At 44.4% G+C, this 21,078-nt stretch overlaps 1 protein-coding gene across 1 annotated transcript in view; it reads left to right on the plus strand.

Moving 5' to 3' along the window:
* ankrd33ba (ankyrin repeat domain 33ba) overlaps positions 1 to 21,078 on the plus strand; it is a 43,664-nt gene that overhangs the window by 15,296 nt on the left and 7,290 nt on the right. Inside the window, exon 2 of the mRNA XM_068050102.1 lies at positions 9,778 to 9,907. Within this exon, the coding sequence (XP_067906203.1) occupies positions 9,778 to 9,907 (130 nt within the window). The remainder of the gene's footprint in view (positions 1 to 9,777; positions 9,908 to 21,078) is intronic.

Below are 21,078 nucleotides of genomic sequence, written 5' to 3' on the forward strand. Positions count from 1 at the left end.
ATTGAGAAGATGAAAGGAAAATCAGAATGACAAGGGTGATAACCACAGTTTTCTACTGGGCAGATGAGTAACAGCTGAAACAATTTGCCCCATTCCGTTTGTCACCAAATTAAATAATCCTGAGAACAACCAGTTCAGGATTTGAGTCCCTGCAGAAGCTGACAGTACAGAATGATTAGGGAACCATTTGCGGGCACATGTGTAATTTTTCGTAAGCAAAACATGCTTCTGCTGTAGATCACACTTCTTGACTGATCAACATCTTGACTGATAAATGGCTCAAATCTTCCATTTGTCGGCAGCTGGCCAATAAAACTGAGTAATTCCACTTACTTCTCTCTGCACAATGCTGTGTGTTAGCTACCTGACAGATTGCTTCAGTCAAGTGCTTCCAGAAGTTAGAATTGTCAGTGAGTCTACCATGAGGACCAGTTCTCTCTCTTCCCTTGAAATTCTCAACTTAATATCATTGGTAATCATTGGTGCCTCAGCAAAGAAGTGACTGCTGATGGTTTCAGGATCCTTTGGCAAATTGTACCGTCCCTAACAGTGCATAGCATTTTCCACACTCTGCAGTTCTCATGAAATAAAATCTATATCTATGTGACCTACCTTTGTTTCTCTCCGTCTCTCTCTCTTTGTTTATTTTTTCTTTCTTGTTCATCATCTGAACCACTTATTTGGACAAGTGCCTTAAATCAACTGAGTGGCATTCCATATAGTAGAGAGAACAGTGTAAATTATGTTCCTGTGCCATTTGAGGGTAAAGTAGTAGAGCATTGAGTAAGCCAAATGCTATTATTGATTTTATGACCCAAGGCCTGAAGACCTATTGGATTTATAATGCGGTCGTCAACAGTGGAGAGATGTCAGGTGTAAAATCCCAGGAGTGAGAGACAATTCATGTACCTTCATCTTACACAGAAACAATGACCACTGAGTTAGCTACTGGAGGGCAGCACATCTGAGCGTGGCCCTTCAGGTGAGGCATATTTTACATTTGCATTTTTAAATTTATTTCTTGCAATGTTGTTTGGAGATTGAGTAATTGATTAACTATGAAGCACTTTGGGACGTCCTAAAGACATGAAAACTGTTTCCTTCTTTTTCATCCACTTCTCATTCTTGGCATGAAGCATCCTGAGTTGGGGCTCCACACAGTGCTGATGGTTTTAGGTGGTCAGAGAGACCCTGAAACAGCATTGAACCCTCTCCTTATCAACGATTTCTGAAAGCATCTGCAGCAGAAGAATTCCTGCATGCTGCCCACTAGGAAGAGTTTGTGCTGCATCAGCTTTCCTCCAGAGAATTCTGTCAGTTAGAGTGGAGGACTTACAATTAACAAGGTGATTACTTCATGCAAAACTATATTTAGTAACCTGGCAAAAGTTATAAGGCAACAAAGCCTTTTCTACTGTGTATGCTTATCAGTGATTCTAGTGATGTGTTTGATGTGCAGCTAGGCTTGCCAAGCCTTCAGGATTGTCCTGGAGACCCCAGGAATTCCTGATTAATCTCTTGGATATTGCAGCCTTAAAAAAATTGTGCAATATTCATTTTCCTTGAACACTTTTGTTATAAAATATTCAAGATGAGAATAAAGTTAATTAACTGGGTGGGGCGGTTGGAGGAAGAAGGTCACGTGAAGGTCCAGGAATACGTCCAATCAAAGTTAGTGACTCTATGTGCTGCTGGTCTTTCCCTGCTTCCTCTCGAGTTCAAAGGTCACTGTTTCAAGCCTTACTCCAGGATTTGAGCAGATAATCTAGGCTGACGCTTCGGTGCAGTACTGAGGGAGTGCTGTATTCTGGAAGCTGTTAAACTAAGGTGTCATCAGCCAGTTCAAGTGGACGCATGAGATCCCATGGCGTTATTAACAAGAGTAGGGGAGTTGACCTTGTACATTATTGTGTTACTGTTTGTGGGAGCTTGCTGTGCACAAATTGCTGTGTTTATCTGTGATTCTTCAAAATTAGTTAACTGATTGTGAACTGCTTTGGGACATCCTCAGGACATGAAAGCTCTTTTTTTCCTTTCCTCTCATTCTTGACATTAAGCATCCTGAGTTAGGGCACTACACAATACTGATAGTCTCAGATGATCAAAAAGACCCTGAAACAGCATTGAATTCTCTCCTAATCAACAATAGGGTAGGACCTAAACATCAACAACATTAAACTCCATGTACAAATATAACAAACGGTCTCACTTTAGATGGGCTGTTAAAAACGTTAAATTATTTGCTTTACATAATAAAGGAATATAACTTTTTGATCATCGTTGGACATACATTTTTATTTGGGGATTAACCACTTTTAGTTTTTCACTGCTGATTTAAGTCCAAAAAATATTTTTTCACTTGCCACCCATGAAGTGATCATTTTCCATTGGCCAACACTTATCCCACAACCAACACCATCTAAAGTAGATTATCTCCTCGCTGTTTGTTGGACCTTGCTGAGTGCAAGTTGGCTGCCCTGCTTGTCTACAATAATGACTACACTTCAAAATTCATTCATTGACTGTGAACCTTTCCTTCTCTCCCTCCTCTCAGACTTAGTCAGAGTGAGGTACTGTGCAGTTAGTTCAAAGAATGCTGAATTACGTTGCTGCACAACGCAAAGCAGCACGTGCTGTAGACAAGGGTCTTACTATGCCCAGAAACCAGCCCTCATTGGGCGTGATCTCATTGGGCCAGTCCCCACCAAATTTGCTGGGGAGCTGGGAAAAGAATAGGAGAATATTAGTAATCTCACCATGACCTCTCAGAAAGACATTTCAGACTCAAAATAAATATCTTGCATTTGGAAACAGGAGAACTATGACTTGGTGATGTTATTGTTTGAACACTTAACTTGCTCATATTGAATTCACTATTTATCTTAAATGGGTTATAACCTGCATTAAAACAGCAGGCAAGAATTTGATACAGTTTGTTGAGTGTTTTCATAATAGCAGCAGCAACAATCATTTCCAGGCAATTGATACTGATACAAAGAGTAATACAAGTCATAACACAAAGACTGCATTGAAATAAATAAATCCCCTGTAACCAGCTGAATGTTGCAATTACATAGTGGAGGAAATAATCTGCCATGAACTGTACTCCTGAGCTCTGCCTTGTGCCCTGTTCTGGATGTGGCAAATGATGGTGAATCCAGTTGCCACTCTTTCTCTCCAGCCCAAAATTAGCCTTGACACCCTAACCTAATAAAATTCCATCAAAATTTTCAATGGTTCCAGCATCCATAGCTTTGTGGTGGAGTGAATTCCAGGTATCTGTAATATTTGTGTGGAAAAAATGTTTCCTGATTTCATTTCTGAATGATCTGGCTCTAATGTTAAGATTGTGCTCTTTTGTTCTGGATTCCCCCACCAGAGGGGATAGAGTAGATAGAGAGAAACTGTCAAATCCCTTTATCATTTTAAACATCTCAACTCGGTCGCTCCTCAACCTTTTAAGCTCAGGGCACATTATGACAATAAAGGCTGCATCTGCCCCCACCCAATGATCTTCAAACAATTTTTACTTCTCACGAGTCTATTTTATTTGGGGTTTTTTCTCCTCCAAATGATCGCTTCCTGTCGTGAAATTTGCAGTTCTCCAAAGTGGTCTGTTTAGGGCTTGACTGACACATCTGTCCATGTTCACCCAGAGCAACAGTGTGTGATAAATGGAAAGACAAAAAACAAAGTAAATGACTCAGATTCTGAAACTGTTGTCAAGAAAGCCCCTTCAGATGAGACTTCCAATCTGCTGTCAACAAGACTGTTAACAAGGCAGTGGGACTTTTTGACAACATATGCCAGGCCTGCAGCAGTACCTGGAGGGGAGATGACAGAGAAGAGGAAGCAGCCAAGTGCTGTTAACATGCTTATTTAAAGCATTTCCTGCCAGGTTTCTGGTGGCTGCTGTAAGAGCACAATGAACTCTCCCATAATATTACATCATAAAAATTCTATACAGGAACTTGTCAAGTTTTTTTTTATTCATTCATGTGATGTGGGCATCACTGGTTAGGCTGGCATTTATTACTCATCTCTAATTGCCCTTGAGAAGGTGGTTGTGAGCTGCCTTCTTGAACCGCTGCAGTCCTCTGGGTGTAGGTACCCCCACAGTACTGTTAGTAAGGAAGTTCCAGGATTTTGACCCAGCGACAGTGAAGGAACCACAGAGGTGGTGGCTGTTGCCGGAGGAGTGTTACTGGACCCAGGGCACAGGTAGGTCAGGGTGGGAGGGGTTTCATAGAGTGGGGGTCAGGAGGGAGGGGGTGTAGGGGTCGTTAGCAAGGGCAGGGGTTTGGCTCTCAGTGGGCCCTTCCCTTTCCTGATGCCGAGTCCCTCGTTAAAGCACTAATTGCCTTTTAACGAGGCCCTCCCCTTCCCCCAGAGTTGGGTAGCAGCCCACATGGTTTTTTGTGCCATACTTCCCGTGCGGTGACAGGGCCGTCCGCTGCATGGCTAATTGTGGCGGTGGTGGGATGAGGCCCTTAATTGAGGATTAATTGCCCAGTTAACGACCTCAATTGGAGGCGGAGCAGAAAGGCCATTCACAGGCCTTCCCGCCCTAACTAAATTTTGGTAGGAACCCTCCCCCCACCCCCGATCATCCCACCTGATTTTATGCTTTTCCCAACTCCAAATTCACCGCTGGGGAGAACATGAAATTCCTCCCACCAGATCTTAATAACTTGCTGTGAAAAAAGACTTCTCCTCATATTCACCTCTGGCTCTTTTGCCAATTACCTTAAATCTGTGACCTCTGATTACTGGCCCTACTGCCAATTGAAAATGTTTCTCCTTATTGACGCAATCAAAACCCTTCATGATTTGAATGCCTCTGTTAAATATCTCCTTAACCTTCTCTGCTCTAAGAACAATCCCAGTTTCTCTAGTTCTCTACATAACTGAAATCCCTCATCCCTAGTACTTTGCTGGCTAATCTTTGCATATTTGTGATTGACATTTTCAAGGGAACTGTCTTATGTATTGTTAGAAATTGTCCCCATTCCCCCATGGCAAATCAGTTCTGCCAGTGCCTTACATAAATTTATTGATGGGTTGAATGGAATTATGTTAAGTTCCCGTTTTAACTCCCGGTAATGAAGCATGTCACCTCTGTTCATTAGTGTGCTTTACAGTAGACAGGCGGTGAAGTGTGGAAAGAGGAGCTGGATCTGTTTTGGGGTCAGAAACCTGCCTCCAGTGGGAAACTGATTAAAGTTCATATTTTCACAGCACCAAGCCCTTAATTGATAAGAAGATAGGTTTCCTTTCCAATTAGAGCCAGTGGGAGCTGGACTGGAGGTGTGTCAGATGACATGTGGCGCTCATTTAGACTCCCCACGGCAGCCATCACTGAGGCTGCTGGTTGTCCTGAGGAAGAAATCTGTGGTTTGTGCTAAAGCCTTCCACTGCACCAGAGGGAAGTGAGATGTCACAGGGGAGTCAGAGGACTGGCACTCGGGGCAGGGCTGCCCCTCGCTTCATCAATGCCGACCTGGATCTAATGCTGGAGGCCGTGAGGGAGAGGAGGGAGGCCCTCTTTCTGGAGGGTGGCAGGAGTTGTCTACCTCATCGTGTAGCAGGGGCAGCTCCTTGTTCAGCATCATCTCCCTCTGCCTCCTCTTCCTCCTCCTCTCCTGCGTCCTGCCGCTGCTCCTGCTTCTCCCCAGATGAACTCTCTCCTTCTAGGGCTCATTGTCCTCGAGGTCGTCACCTCTCTGGAGGGCAGGTTATGGAGCGTGCAGCAGCACCACCACAGTGACTGAGACCCTTGAAGGAGGGTATTACAGGGTGCCACCCGACCAGTCCAGGGACCGGAATCGCATCTTCAGAAGCCTGATGACCTGCTCAATGGTTGTCCTGCTAAGCAGGTGGCTTTGGTTGTATCACCTCTTTGCTGCACCGTTGATGCACTTTGGTGGTTGGAGTGAAGATCTGAGGCAGCCTGGACTGACGGAGGATGAAGGAGTCATAGCAGCTGCCAGGAAAGCGAGTGCACACATAGAGGAAGCTCTTGTTGTGGTCACAGACTAGTTGGACATTGAGGGAGTGGAAGCCTTTCCTGTTGATGGACCTCACTGGCCAATCACTGGGTGTCTTGAAGGCCACATGGGAGCAATTGATGATATTGATGATACCCTGCACCTGTGAGAATCCAACGATGGAGGCAAAACCCATTGCCCTATGTATTGCAAGGCCATGTCTATTGTTAAATGGATGTGTTGTCCAGCTCTGGCAAAGAGGGCATCATTGACCAGCAACGTGCAGTGGTGTGCAGCCGTTTGTGAAATGCCATCTAGGCCTGCAGCTGATCGATAGAAAGAGCCAGGAGCGAAGAATTTCAAGGCCACAGTTACTTTGACAGCCACTGGCAGGGCATGGTGACCAGTGCTGCGAGGTGCAAATCTTTGCCGATGAGGGTACAGATGTTGGTGACCATCTGCTTGGAGAGTTGCAGTCTCCTGTGGCACTGGCTCTCAGACTTCTGCAGGTAGTTCTGTCTTTGGCAGTCAATCTGTGTTGAGGGTTTGGCCTCCATTGGCTTCCTGCCCTTCTTTGCTCTCCCTTTGGGGTTCTGCCCTTCCTGCGGAGGGTTTTGCCCAAAATCTGACAGTCATACCCCCATTACCAGCTGGAGCCTTCCTTCTGGACAGGTGGCCGCCGAATTGTCCTTAGTAGCCTTTCCTCCTGATCTCCTGCCTCCACAATGCAAGGAGGTGCTGACCCTATTCAAAGCCCGGGTACTAGGAACCCACTCACCCTGCCACCTGGACAATGCACCCTTTGTCCCACTGGCTCTCATAGGCTGGGATGATGCCCTACTCTTCACCTGCCTGCCTTCAGCTGGTCAGTTTCTGAAGGCTTGCGTAACCTGTCTGCCCCGTTAAGAATTTAAAGGTCACCCCTTGACAAGCTCTTTAACTGGTTTAATTGGCCTCAATAGGGAGGAGAGTGGGATTCCTGTCCTGTCCTGCCCTGCCCTCCCTCCATCTTCATTACTGCTGGTGCTGGGATCAGCATCTGGAAATTGACATGCCGCCCGGCGCTGCTATTTTCGGGGCCACCCCACCTCCGTTCCTGACTTCCGGGACAGAGGGTGGGTGGGGTCCTGAAAATTTAGCCCCTCATATCTCACAGTTTTTTCAATAGCTGCAATAGTACTGGAGTGTGACTTAAGCCCACAACCTTCTGACTCATATTCATCATGTTACTCTGAGATTGAATTGTATGTACTCTTAATCTTTTTATACAACAGGCATTAACCCCTGATACTCTGTAATTTTTGTTGCTTTACACTGACTAATTCCTATATATTTTGGAGGTTTACAGAGAAGTGTGAGGTGATGCATTTTGGCAGAAGTGATAGGGAGGGCAATATCGACTTAGTGGCATCGTTCTAAAGAGTATGCAGGAACAGAGGGACCTGAGGATTCATGTGCATAGATCTTTGAAGGTGGCAGGACATATTGAAAGATTGGTTAGCAAAGCATGTGTGATCTTGGGCTTCATAAATACAGCTGATTGTAAAGGACTCGAGGACATAGATTTAAGATTTTGGGCGAGAGATGCAGGGGGAATGTGAGGAAAAGGTTTTTTATGCAACAAGTGGTAATGACCTGGAATTTGCTGTGAGGGTATCAATGATTTCAAAGGAAATTGGATGAGCACTTGAGGGAAATAAGCTTGAAAGGCTGCGGGGATAGAGCGGGGGAATAGGAATGACTGAATTTCTCTACAGAGCGCCAGCATGGACTCGATTGGCTGAATGGCCTTCCTCTGTGCCATAATGACTCTATGAATCTATGTAGACTTCTGCCAACAATCTTTCATTGTCTATAAGTCCCATTGTTTAGCTATGATTAGGTAGCAGTGGGAGAGCAGGGAAGTTTACATTAAATAATTGAAAACATTTCATGAAAAACATAGAGCAGTTTGAAGTATTTCCTGCCAAGTTTCTGGTGGTTCCCGTAATAGTAAGGAAATTGCTCATTTTTAAATAATGCTCAGCAAAACAGGTTGCAACAACAGCAAGCTTGTGGGTGAACAGTCAGAAAACCATTTCAGGCTTTCTGAATGTCTCAGTGGCTAGATATGATTTGTTTTGCATTTCACCATACAGATCACAGGGCCTAAGTCTCAGCGATACCTTTTTTGTCTACTTTCTCCCATTATCGCCTTCTTTGTCTTGCATTGTCATCTGTTCTGTCATTGAATTATCACCTATCCTCTGCCATTTTTTCCCCCTTCTGACTCTTTTTCTCTGGCTTCGTTCCTGTTTATTAGCTCCTGCTTCTGATCAAAGGTCATTGATGTGAAATGTTTGGCCCTACCCTACCTCTCCACAGTTGCTTGCTTGACCTTCTGAGCGTTTCCAGTTTCCCCCGCCCCAATTTAGTTCAGGTTTCCAGCATCTGCATTATTTGCTTTTAGTTGATTTTCTTTTCTGTTCTCGGACCAATCCCTGGTAGTAACTTGGAATGCTCTAATTGGCCATAGTATTAATGAGTGAGGTCATACCCCAGGCACGAGTTGTTGGTGGTGGGGGGGGGGGGGGGGGGGGGAGTGAAGAATTTTTGTTTCCAAAACTATACTTTATTCATAAAATTTGTAAAGTGCATTACACAACAATTCAAATTTGTCATTACATAAAGTGCGATAAAGATCAGTTTGCCATTACAGTTTACATTTACAATGTACATTTCCATTTCATGTCAAATGTTGTGGAAGAAAAGCACTAGAAGTAAGCTGAAGTCATAAAGTTTTTAATTACTAATATCACGCAGGGAAGAGCCTTCAAAGAACAGAAGTCTCTTGAAATTTTTCAGTTACAGCAGATTAATTTATACAGCAGTTTCAGGAGGCAGCGTCCCCTTGTTTGATAACATTTTGTGTCTTTTCCTATAATCGCATTTGTGTCCCCTTACTTGATCACATTGGTGTTTTTTTCCTATAATCACGTTTGTGTCCCTTGTATAATCACATTTGTCCCATACACACAGATAACACATTCAGAGGGAGAAAAACAGTTTTAACACTATGAACTTTGGTAACCCTTTATTTCCCACATCATCAAACATTCTGTAGTGCATGTAGCCCAAGGGGTTTTACACACTTTCCAGCCACTCAGTATACTATGGTGGGAGGGCCTTAGACTGTGGTCTTTCCTCAGTCTTTGAGCCTTTGTGGCAGCTGCCCCAAGCTTTAGTGCGTCCCTCAGCATGTAGTCCTGGACCTTGGAATGTGCCAGTCTGCAATTCTCGTTTGTGGACAGCTCCTTGCACTGGAAGACCAGTAAGTTTCGGGCAGGCCAAAGAAGAAGTCAAGAAATGCATAACGTTGAAAACTGAATAAGTAGTTGAGTTCACTCTTCTCTTATCCTCACTGTGCCAATGATATTTAGTCCACTTCTGCTGAGAATACTAGAGAGTCTGTGACCTTTGCAATCTTACTCACGCTGAACTCCTTCACTTTCACTCATGCGCACTAATTTTGCATGAGCTGTTAACAATTTAAATATTGGCGTGATACTGCTTAAATACTTACAAATGCTTAATTTCTACAATCGATCTTGTATTCTATTTCATTTTCTGCTTCTCCTTTCCTTCAGTTTCTCAGCGATTCCCAGCTCTTTCATTTGTTCCCTTTTCATTGACATTTCCTTTATGCCTGATCATCTTTATGTCAGATTTTTACGTGTGGGTTTTAGTTACAATTTCTGATTTGTGCTACACCAAACTCTGTCTAACACTGCTGGGCGGTTTCTGCTTCCAGACTGGGCTGATAGTGGCTTGTTACCAGGGGTTCATGGACATTGTCTTCATCTTGGCCGAGTGCCCTCACCTTGATGTCAACTGGCAGGACAAAGAGGGAAACACGGCTCTGATTATCGCAGCACAAGCAGGTAAGAATTGGAATGTCCAATACATTTATTAGTTCTAGTACATTCTGTCACGAATGCTTCTACCTCACCCCTCCATTTTAGATTTATTTTAACTTGCTTCTCCCCAACAGTTGAGGAGGGAGATGGCCTCACAGCCTACTCATAGACCTCTTCCAATGCAATGCCACATTTAAGTTGGCCGCTTCAGGAGTGCGAAAGAGGATCCCCCCCTCCCCCCCCCCCTCCATTTTATTTTATACTTTGTGACTCTTTCCACTTGCATATTTCTAAAATGGCTGTCTCAGGTCCTACAATGTAACTGATCTGCTGGTCCTGAGTGGGCCCAGTTTCTCCTAAATGATCCAATCGGTTGATTGCAACGACTTCAGATTGTGATTGGAAAACATCTGAGGTTTGTTACTTCCATGAAATCTTGACACATAGGAAAAAGAAATGATCATTGCTGTCCTTTTAATTTAGCAAAAGGCACATCCAAAATTGCCATGGGACAACCGCAGCTTAAGGCTGCTTCCTCTTTGACAGTATTTTGGTTCAGCAGTGTGAAAGCACACTGAACGTAAATGCAATACAGAAGTTACCATGTACATACTTACCCTTCTAGCTTTGGGTCTCTTCATAGAATAACAAAGACAGTTCCTCAAGACACCCTAAAATGTAAGGTCATAATTCAACCAGAGGGAGGGTCACTGCACGTAGCATTCCAGCCACAGCAACAAAGAGAAATTTATCAATGACTTCAGCACTCAATGGGCAGAGTAATAGCCTTGACATACAATCAAAAACCTTTTAGTTAAAAGCTTCAGGTTAAAATGAATAGTTGGAGCAGGAGTCAATGTACTGGAACCCGTTCAGTTCTGTCTCCTGTGATGTTATCGTCCTGCAGTGATGGAGATGGATCATGATCAATGGTGCTTTATTATCAGTTCTAATAATTAATTCAAGCAAGTGCACTCGTTTATAATTAATGCCCAACTGTAGGTGCTGTAGGAGAATGGAAGTGCCATGTTGGTGTACTGGGGGTGATCTGGTGTAACAAGCTGAGTATAGGACAGGTCAGTCCAGTTTGTGTCACAGATCTACTTCGCTTGTGGCTCGCTATCTGACTCCTGAGGTCAGCATTCCTTAAGTCGGCATGTGCTTGTTGACCTACAGTGGAGCAGGTTCGATGGGCTGAATGGCCTACTCCTGCTCCTAAGTTCCTATGTTCCTACCTTGTCATCCTGGTCCACCTTGATTTTAAAATTCTCACCCTGTGTTCAAATCCCTTCATTGCCTTGCCCCTTCCTATCTTTGTAACCTGCCTCAGCGTTACAATCCTCCAAGATCTCTGTGATCCTCTAACACTGGCCTCTTGCACATCCCCCACTTCCTCTGTCCCATTGTCAGCCATACTTTCAGCTGGCTATGCCTCAAACTCTGGAATATTCTCCCTAAAACTCTTAGCCTCTCTATTTCTTTCTTCTCTGTTAAGACGCTGGTTAAATTTTGCCACTTTAACCAAGCATTTCGCCACCTATCCCAATATCTTCTTCTTTTGGCTCGGTGTCAGTTTTTGGCTGATTATGTTCCTGTGGAAATCCTTGGGACATTATACTGTAATAAAGGCATTATCTAAATTCAAGTAATTGTTGAAGTTGGCAGCCATTCTGGTTGATATGTGCAAACTATACCAACCAGAGCCTCCTAACTATAGATAAATATAGTTGGCAGCATTGATGCACTCCTTGATTCAACAATGTATTGATTTCCTTTTTATAAAAGAATTGCTTACTGGCCTTAAAAATTATAGGATCACTCCAATTTTTTGCAATGTCTTTTTATTTTAAGAAGCTCAGTATCCAGATACTTCAAACATGAGGTTGTGATGACATGGAGTTTACTTCCAGAGTTAGAGAGGCAAGAGTATTTTCCTTGTGTGCTGCACTTACTGCTGTTAGATTTCGACAGCCTCGTCAGTATGGCATGCTCTTCCTCGAAGTGGGCTGCCCTACCTCAAAAGCAGGGTTCCCTTACTCAAAGCTGGGTGCCATTCCTGTCAGCTGCCTGACAGGGTTCTTAAACCTGACAGGTTTCAATATCCAAATTTCAAATTTCCACCTAGAATTACAGCCCTGCCCCTTTAACCACCTTGGGCCTTGTGCTGGACTGAGTTGCTTCCAGCATACTGTGTTGATCTCGGCAATTCCAACTCCCTTATAACATTCAGGATTCTCATTTTCTATTTAGAAAAGTGTCATAGATGCTAATTGAAGTAAATTGCGACTGTGAGTTTGGCTTGAAGTGACTGTAGCATTCATAAAGACCATCTTTACAACCGCTAGCAGATTTCTGTAAATGTCCTTAGGAAATCCAGTAAAAGGCCCCTTCATTGTTTGTAATGATGCTCAGACAGGATTAATTTAGATGTCGGTGATTGACCTTCATTAATGTGACCACTTTGGAGAACTGAAGGTTAAACTGATGAAAGACCATTGACCTGAAACATTAACTCTGTTTCTCTCACCACAGATACTGAGCGTTTCCAGCATTTTCTGTTTTTATTTCAGATTTCCAACATCTGCAGTATTTTGCGTTTGTCAAAATAATTTTGAATGAAAGAAATATTTGTAATAATATAGCACCTTTCATGACCTCAGGATGTCCCAAAGCATTTTAGAACCAATTAAATACTTCTGAAGTGTAGTCACTATTGTAATGAAAAGCACCCAGCCAGGCCAGGCAAAGAGCAATGAAATAAATGACGAGATAATTTGCTTTCGGCCTTGGTTGAAGCATAAGTATTGGTCCGGACTCTGGGGAGAATTCCCCTGCTCTTCTTCAAAATAGTGCATTAGCATCTTTTCTGCCCTCCTGGCTGAGAGGGAAGGTGGGGTCTAGGTTTAACATAAAGATGGCACCTCCAGCAGTGCAGCTCTCACTCAGTAATGCATTGGATAATTTTATCTGTGCCAAACAGCTTCTGATATGAAAAGGCTGCAATGCTAATTTGCTACAAGGGAAAAAATAAACTAGGGAAGCTTCTCCCAGCTATAAAGTATTCAAAACAGCTTAGTATTTATGTGAGGATGGAAACAAAGTCAAAGGCATATACACACACACATATAAACACAAAGAGTGTATACAGTTGTAGTAACCAATCTGTTCCCTTGCAAGACTGGAGGGAACACATTGGGAGAAATTCAGCAATCCCAGCAAGAAGCTGAGCTCAATGGGAGTGCGAGCCAGAGAATCAGTTAATTTACCCAAAGATCCAAGTTAAGATAATAGCCGAGTGCCCTTTTGAATCTCCTCATTAACCAATAGTAATCTCATAGCCATTCCACTTGCATTGCTGTTTTCAAGCAATGTGATTGGCCAGTGGCAATCATATGACTGTTCTGCACAGATCTCTTGCTAGCATCTTAGTAATGGTTGAAATACAACCTTTTGCTTGTGTTATACAGATATTATATATTAGAGGCATTTAAAGGTAGACAGTGCAAACTGAAGGAACATGCTGTGACATTGTAAAACACAGATATCAGTTAATAGAAGCCCGACAACAAGCTACAAAGCAGTAATTTAATCTGGCAGTTGTGCTGAGATTGGTAACCGCAGAAGCAAAGCTCTGGTGGTTTATGTTCATCAGCAGAACCTGAGATTGATTTATGGTCTTAAACTCACTGCTGGGCATTTGTTAGCGTTTCTAAAACACACAAAGCAGTTTTTCAAGAGGTGCCTGAAAATTGTCAGACTGGTGCATTGGAGGGCTGATGAAGCCTGGGGAATGAAGCATATGAACAGTAGTAGGCCATTCAGCCTGTTCCGCCATTTAATTAGATCATGACTGATCTGTATTTCAACTCCATTTACCTGCCTTAGTTCCATAATCCTTAATATCCTTACCTGACAAAAATTTAATAGTCTCAGTTTCCAGCCTCTACAGCTTTTTTGGAAGAGAGAGTTCCCGATTTCCACTAACCTTTGTATGAAAAGTACTCCTGACATCACCCTTGCATGGCCTACCTGTAATTTTCAGGTTATGCCCCCTTGTTCTGGACTCCCTCACCGGCCGAAATAATTTATTTGCATCTACCCTATCAAATTGTTTAATCATCTTAAGCACCTTGATTACATCACCCCTTAAGATTCTCTACTCAAGGGAATACAACATATATCTTTCCTGAGGTGCTGTGCCCACATAGGGTCTAACCAGAGCTCTACACAGCTGTAGCATAGCTTCCACCACTTTGGACTGGAGAAGTCCAAGGAATGGGCCAGAGACAGCCGCTGACCTGAAGCAGCACGGAGCAGGAGAAAGAACTGAAAGTGAACAGGGAGGAAATGGGCCAGAGAATGAAAGTGGCAAGGAGCTGGGAAGAGTCTGAGTTGTGGAAGGAAGAATGATTGGCAGGAACTGTGGTCAGTTAACACCAACCAGTGCTGTATTCTCCCCGATTTACCTTCCCCCCCCCCCCCTTCCCCTCCCCCCCGCCCAAAATAAAACAGTACTAGGATAAATGCCTGCACAACCTCAAAATTTGGGAACCTGTGTTACTTTGAGGTTTGTAGACTGTCAAAGTGAGGTTGGTACACTGTCACTAAGGTTGGTAGACTGTCAGTGTATGTGGTGTGTAGACGGTCACTGTGAAGTTGGTAAATTGTCAGTGTGAGATCGGTAGACTGTCACTGTGTGGTTGGTAGACTGTCAATATGCGGTTTCTAGACTGTCACTGTGAGGCTGGTAGACTGTCAATATGCGTTTTCTAGACTGTCACTGTGAGGCTGGTAGACTGTCAATATGAAGTTTCTAGACTGTATGAGATGGGTGGACTGTCACTGTGAGGTGGGTAGACTGTCACTGTGAGGTGGGTAGACTGTCACTGTGAGGTTGGTAGACTGTCAATATGCGGTTTCTAGACTGTCACTGTGAGGCTGGTAGACTGTCAATATGAAGTTTCTAGACTGTCAGTATGAGATGGGTGGACTGTCACTGTGTAGTTGGTAGACTGTCACTGTGTAGTTGGTAGACTGTCACTGTGAGGCTGGTAGACTGTCACTGTGAGGCTGGTAGACTGTCACTGTGAGGCTGGTAGACTGTCACTGTGAGGCTGGTAGACTGTCACTGTGAGGTGGGTAGACTGTCAGTATGAGATGGGTGGACTGTCAGTATGAGATGGGTGGACTGTCACTGTGTAGTTGGTAGACTGTCACTGTGAGGTGGGTAGACTGTCACTGTGAGGTGGGTAGACTGTCACTGAGGTTTCTAGACTGTCACTGTGAGGCTGGTAGACTGTCACTGTGAGGCTGGTAGACTGTCAATATGAAGTTTCTAGACTGTCAGTATGAGATGGGTGGACTGTCACTGTGTAGTTGGTAGACTGTCACTGTGTAGTTGGTAGACTGTCACTGTGAGGTGGGTAGACTGTCACTGTGAGGTGGGTAGACTGTCAGTATGAGATGGGTGGACTGTCACTGTGTAGTTGGTAGACTGTCACTGTGTAGTTGGTAGACTGTCACTGTGAGGTGGGTAGACTGTCACTGTGAGGTGGGTAGACTGTCACTGTGAGGTGGGTAGACTGTCAATATGAAGTTTCTAGACTGTCAGTATGAGATGGGTGGACTGTCACTGTGTAGTTGGTAGACTGTCACTGTGTAGTTGGTAGACTGTCACTGTGAGGCTGGTAGACTGTCACTGTGAGGCTGGTAGACTGTCACTGTGAGGCTGGTAGACTGTCACTGTGAGGCTGGTAGACTGTCACTGTGAGGTGGGTAGACTGTCAGTATGAGATGGGTGGACTGTCAGTATGAGATGGGTGGACTGTCACTGTGTAGTTGGTAGACTGTCACTGTGAGGTGGGTAGACTGTCACTGTGAGGTGGGTAGACTGTCACTGAGGTTTCTAGACTGTCACTGTGAGGCTGGTAGACTGTCACTGTGAGGCTGGTAGACTGTCAATATGAAGTTTCTAGACTGTCAGTATGAGATGGGTGGACTGTCACTGTGTAGTTGGTAGACTGTCACTGTGTAGTTGGTAGACTGTCACTGTGAGGTGGGTAGACTGTCACTGTGAGGTGGGTAGACTGTCAGTATGAGGTGGGTGGACTGTCACTGTGTAGTTGGTAGACTGTCACTGTGTAGTTGGTAGACTGTCACTGTGAGGTGGGTAGACTGTCACTGTGAGGTGGGTAGACTGTCACTGTGAGGTGGGTAGACTGTCAATATGAAGTTTCTAGACTGTCAGTATGAGATGGGTGGACTGTCACTGTGTAGTTGGTAGACTGTCACTGTGTAGTTGGTAGACTGTCACTGTGAGGTGGGTAGACTGTCACTGTGAGGTGGGTAGACTGTCACTGTGAGGTGGGTAGACTGTCACTGTGAGGTGGGTAGACTGTCACTGTGTAGTTGGTAGACTGTCACTGTGTAGTTGGTAGACTGTCACTGTGTAGTTGGTAGACTGTCACTGTGAGGTGGGTAGACTGTCACTGTGAGGTGGGTAGACTGTCAATATGAAGTTTCTAGACTGTCAGTATGAGATGGGTGGACTGTCACTGTGTAGTTGGTAGACTGTCACTGTGTAGTTGGTAGACTGTCACTGTGAGGTGGGTAGACTGTCACTGTGTAGTTGGTAGACTGTCACTGTGTAGTTGGTAGACTGTCACTGTGTAGTTGGTAGACTGTCACTGTGAGGTGGGTAGACTGTCACTGTGAGGTGGGTAGACTGTCACTGTGTAGTTGGTAGACTGTCACTGTGTAGTTGGTAGACTGTCACTGTGAGGTGGGTAGACTGTCACTGTGTAGTTGGTAGACTGTCACTGTGAGGTGGGTAGACTGTCACTGTGAGGTGGGTAGACTGTCACTGTGAGGTGGGTAGACTGTCACTGAGGTGGGTAGACTGTCACTGAGGTTGGTAGACTGTCACTGAGGTTGGTAGACTGTCACTGTGAGGTGGGTAGACTGTCACTGTGAGGTGGGTAGACTGTCACTGTGAGGTGGGTAGACTGTCACTGTGAGGTGGGTAGACTGTCACTGTGAGGTGGGTAGACTGTCACTGTGTAGTTGGTAGACTGTCACTGTGTAGTTGGTAGACTGTCACTGTGAGGTGGGTGGACTGTCACTGTGTAGTTGGTAGACTGTCACTGTGTAGTTGGTAGACTGTCACTGTGTAGTTGGTAGACTGTCACTGTGAGGTGGGTAGACTGTCACTGTGTAGTTGGTAGACTGTCACTGTGAGGTGGGTAGACTGTCAATATGAAGTTTCTAGACTGTCAGTATGAGATGGGTGGACTGTCACTGTGTAGTTGGTAGACTGTCACTGTGTAGTTGGTAGACTGTCACTGTGTAGTTGGTAGACTGTCACTGTGAGGTGGGTAGACTGTCACTGTGAGGTGGGTAGACTGTCACTGTGAGGTGGGTAGACTGTCACTGTGAGGTGGGTAGACTGTCACTGTGTAGTTGGTAGACTGTCACTGTGTAGTTGGTAGACTGTCACTGTGTAGTTGGTAGACTGTCACTGTGAGGTGGGTAGACTGTCAGTATGAGATGGGTGGACTGTCACTGTGTAGTTGGTAGACTGTCACTGTGTAGTTGGTAGACTGTCACTGTGTAGTTGGTAGACTGTCACTGTGAGGTGGGTAGACTGTCACTGTGAGGTGGGTAGACTGTCACTGAGGTGGGTAGACTGTCACTGAGGTTGGTAGACTGTCATTGAGGTTGGTAGACTGTCAATATGCGGTTTCTAGACTGTCACTGTGAGGTGGGTAGACTGTCACTGTGAGGTGGGTAGACTGTCACTGTGAGGTGGGTAGACTGTCACTGTGTAGTTGGTAGACTGTCACTGTGTAGTTGGTAGACTGTCACTGTGAGGTGGGTAGACTGTCAGTATGAGATGGGTGGACTGTCACTGTGTAGTTGGTAGACTGTCACTGTGTAGTTGGTAGACTGTCACTGTGTAGTGGGTAGACTGTCACTGTGTAGTGGGTAGACTGTCACTGTGTAGTTGGTAGACTGTCACTGTGTAGTTGGTAGACTGTCACTGTGAGGTGGGTAGACTGTCAATATGAAGTTTCTAGACTGTCAGTATGAGATGGGTGGACTGTCACTGTGTAGTTGGTAGACTGTCACTGTGTAGTTGGTAGACTGTCACTGTGTAGTTGGTAGACTGTCACTGTGAGGTGGGTAGACTGTCACTGTGAGGTTGATAGACTGTCACTGTGAGGTGGGTAGACTGTCACTGTGAGGTGGGTAGACTGTCACTGTGAGGTGGGTAGACTGTCACTGTGAGGTGGGTGGACTGTCAGTATGAGATGGGTGGACTGTCACTGTGTAGTTGGTAGACTGTCAGTGTGAGGTGGGTAGACTGTCAATGTGCGGTTGGTAGACTGTCACTGTGCGGTGGGTAGACTGTCACTGTGCGGTGGGTAGACTGTCACTGTGAGGTGGGTAGACTGTCACTGTGTGACAATACCCACTCTCCTATAACCGACCGGTTTTATACATTGTAACTTCAAGATCGGCATTAAATTTATTTTAAATCGTCTGTGTGGTGGAGATAGGCGGACCCCTTGAAATCTTCACACAGACCCCTAGGGGCTCCTGGATCCTTGGCTGAGAACCACTGGCCCAAGGCACAATATAAAATACTGGCCTTTGCAGCAGAAATATACTACACCTTTTTTGAATGTTGTACCTATGCCTAGCAATACCCAGCATGATATTAAGAGTGTCAAGTTTCAAAGAAAAAGGACTTGTATTTATATAGCACTTCTTACGTCCTCAGGGCATTCCAAAGCACTAACAGCCAATGAAGTACTTTTGAAATGGTAGTCACTGTTATAATGTAGGAAATACGGCAGCCAAGTTGTGCACTGTAAGGCTCCACAAACATCAGTGTGGTAATGACCAGCTCATCAGTCTTAAGTGTTGATTGAAGGATCAATATTACTCAGAACACTGGGGAGAATTCCCCTGCTCTTTTTCAAAATAGTGCCGTGGGATCTTCTACATCTGCCTGAGAGCGCAGGCAGGGCCTTGGTTTAATGCCTTATCCAAAAGACAGCAGCTCTGACAGTGCAACACTCCCTCAGCATTGTACTGAAGTCTTGGCCTGGATTTTGTGTTCAGGTCTCTAGTAAAGCCAAACTGTGTACTCCATGCAAACCAAGACAGTTGTACTGGGCCTTCAATAGGGTCCAGTCCAGAGTGTGTTTGAAGGTTCTGTGAAATGTGGCAAAAGTTCCCAAGGGAATGATCCCCGACACTGCCTTGTATCACTAACTCTAATATGGCAGTACCAGTGAACTAGTTGGAATCTGGATTTGATTTTGAAGGACTGGGGTCAGTTTGGTCACAGTCCACAACAGAGTGGAATCTTAATGATTCTGCTGATGCATCACCACCCTTCCCCCACCCCACCCCACTCCCGTAAGGTTAATGAATGACGAGTCATTGCAAGTGGGCAAAGTTCGCCATGCTCGGTCTCGTGTTGAATAATTAGTTGCCGCAGTGAAATAGCATGCATAGAGTTCATTGGTGCTGCTTTATCCATTCAATTATGAGTTGATTACAATTCAAATGGAATTTCAGCTAACAAGTTGAAAAATACTTGAATATTTTGCATCATAAACATTCTAAAGTCACTGCATTCAGAGATGGATATTATGAGCTATGGTGCTCAACGATAGAGTTAATATTGTCACAGCAGACCTGAGCTAAGTGGTTAAGTTGACTATCGACTCTCAAGCTTTGGAATATGGGTGTCGGTAGCACTGCAGCATCACCAGGGGCAGGAGGGTGCAATTACCTTGTGACAAGTTTACATAGGCAATTTCCCTTATAAATATGCACATAGGAATTTATAATTGGTGTTAGAATAAGGACAGAATGTATGATTTTAAAATGGGATTGAATCATCTTTGTCCAACTATCCCCATGACTTCTAACCCCACTTAATACTCTGTCTTGACTGCGCTTACACAGTGCAACAGAAGATTGACTAGTATAGAAAACCCCTTTTCCAACTGTCCTGACATTAAACTGGAGTTATGGTGCAAAACCATCTTTGCTCTGTCACTGAGACTACAACACAAGGCCCCAGAACATTGTTACAGTACTGCTCACTCTCTGTTTCTTTGGGGATCCACTCATTCTGACTTCATTCCCCAGGGATCCACTCACTCTGACTTCTTAACCTGGGGAACTGCTCACTCTCACATCCTTTCGTGGGATCAATCTGGTAGCCCTCAATGTTTTTTCTATGAAAACAGAACCACAAGGAGCAGTTCGTAATGATGCTGTAATCCCTAGGGAAGGAGGGAAGAGAAAGACACTCACAGGGACAGAAATCAGCCAATAGCTGAGGGAAAAAAATTATGACACTGCAGTACTGATCTGCAGGATAAACATTATCCTTCAATGTCATCACCCTTTCCTCTCTCATCCGTAGTGCTGCTGATGCTATCAGCACAGTTGTCAACTTCACATCCCTTCCCAGTTCTGGATGTTTACAGTAAATTATATTAAGGGAAGGGTGGTGAATTTTTGTCTGGTTCAGCAGCTAACCTGTGAAGTTCCATGTCACGCTGCACTGTGATGAATAAAAGCTGCAGAAAAGCTGTCACCATTGAAACCAAAGTATTTATTGTTTGCTAACCTCTTGCCCACTACTCATGTAGAGGCACTGGTCCAGTCTTTCAGGAAGATGACAATACCCCCTCTCCTATAACTGGTTTTATACATTGTAATGTATGACGGAGATGCAACATTCTTCCTATGATAACCCCTCCATCCACCCATAAGTGTCGTAGAATCTTACAATGTTGTAGGAGGCTAATTGGCCCATCGTGCTTTGCCAGCTCTAAAAGAGCTATCCAATTAGTTCCACTCACCTGCTTGTTCCCATAGCCCAGAAAAATTTTCCTTTTTAAGTGTATATCCCATTCCCTTTGAAAGTTACTACTGAAACTGCTTCCATCATCTTTTCTGAAGGGCATTCCAGGTCATGCTGCATAAAAAATGATTCTCCTCATCTTCCCCCCACCCCAGTTCTTATGCCAATTCTCTTAAAATACACCTATTGCTGTGTATATAAATTCACATATCTACAAAATATATACATAGATTTATAAGGAAGAATATAGGAGTATAAACACTCAGCATAAATATTGAGAAAAGATACATGTTTCTACTTCAAC

The sequence above is a fragment of the Heterodontus francisci genome, chromosome 2, assembly GCF_036365525.1.
Source record: "Heterodontus francisci isolate sHetFra1 chromosome 2, sHetFra1.hap1, whole genome shotgun sequence".
Classification (NCBI taxonomy): domain Eukaryota; kingdom Metazoa; phylum Chordata; class Chondrichthyes; order Heterodontiformes; family Heterodontidae; genus Heterodontus; species Heterodontus francisci.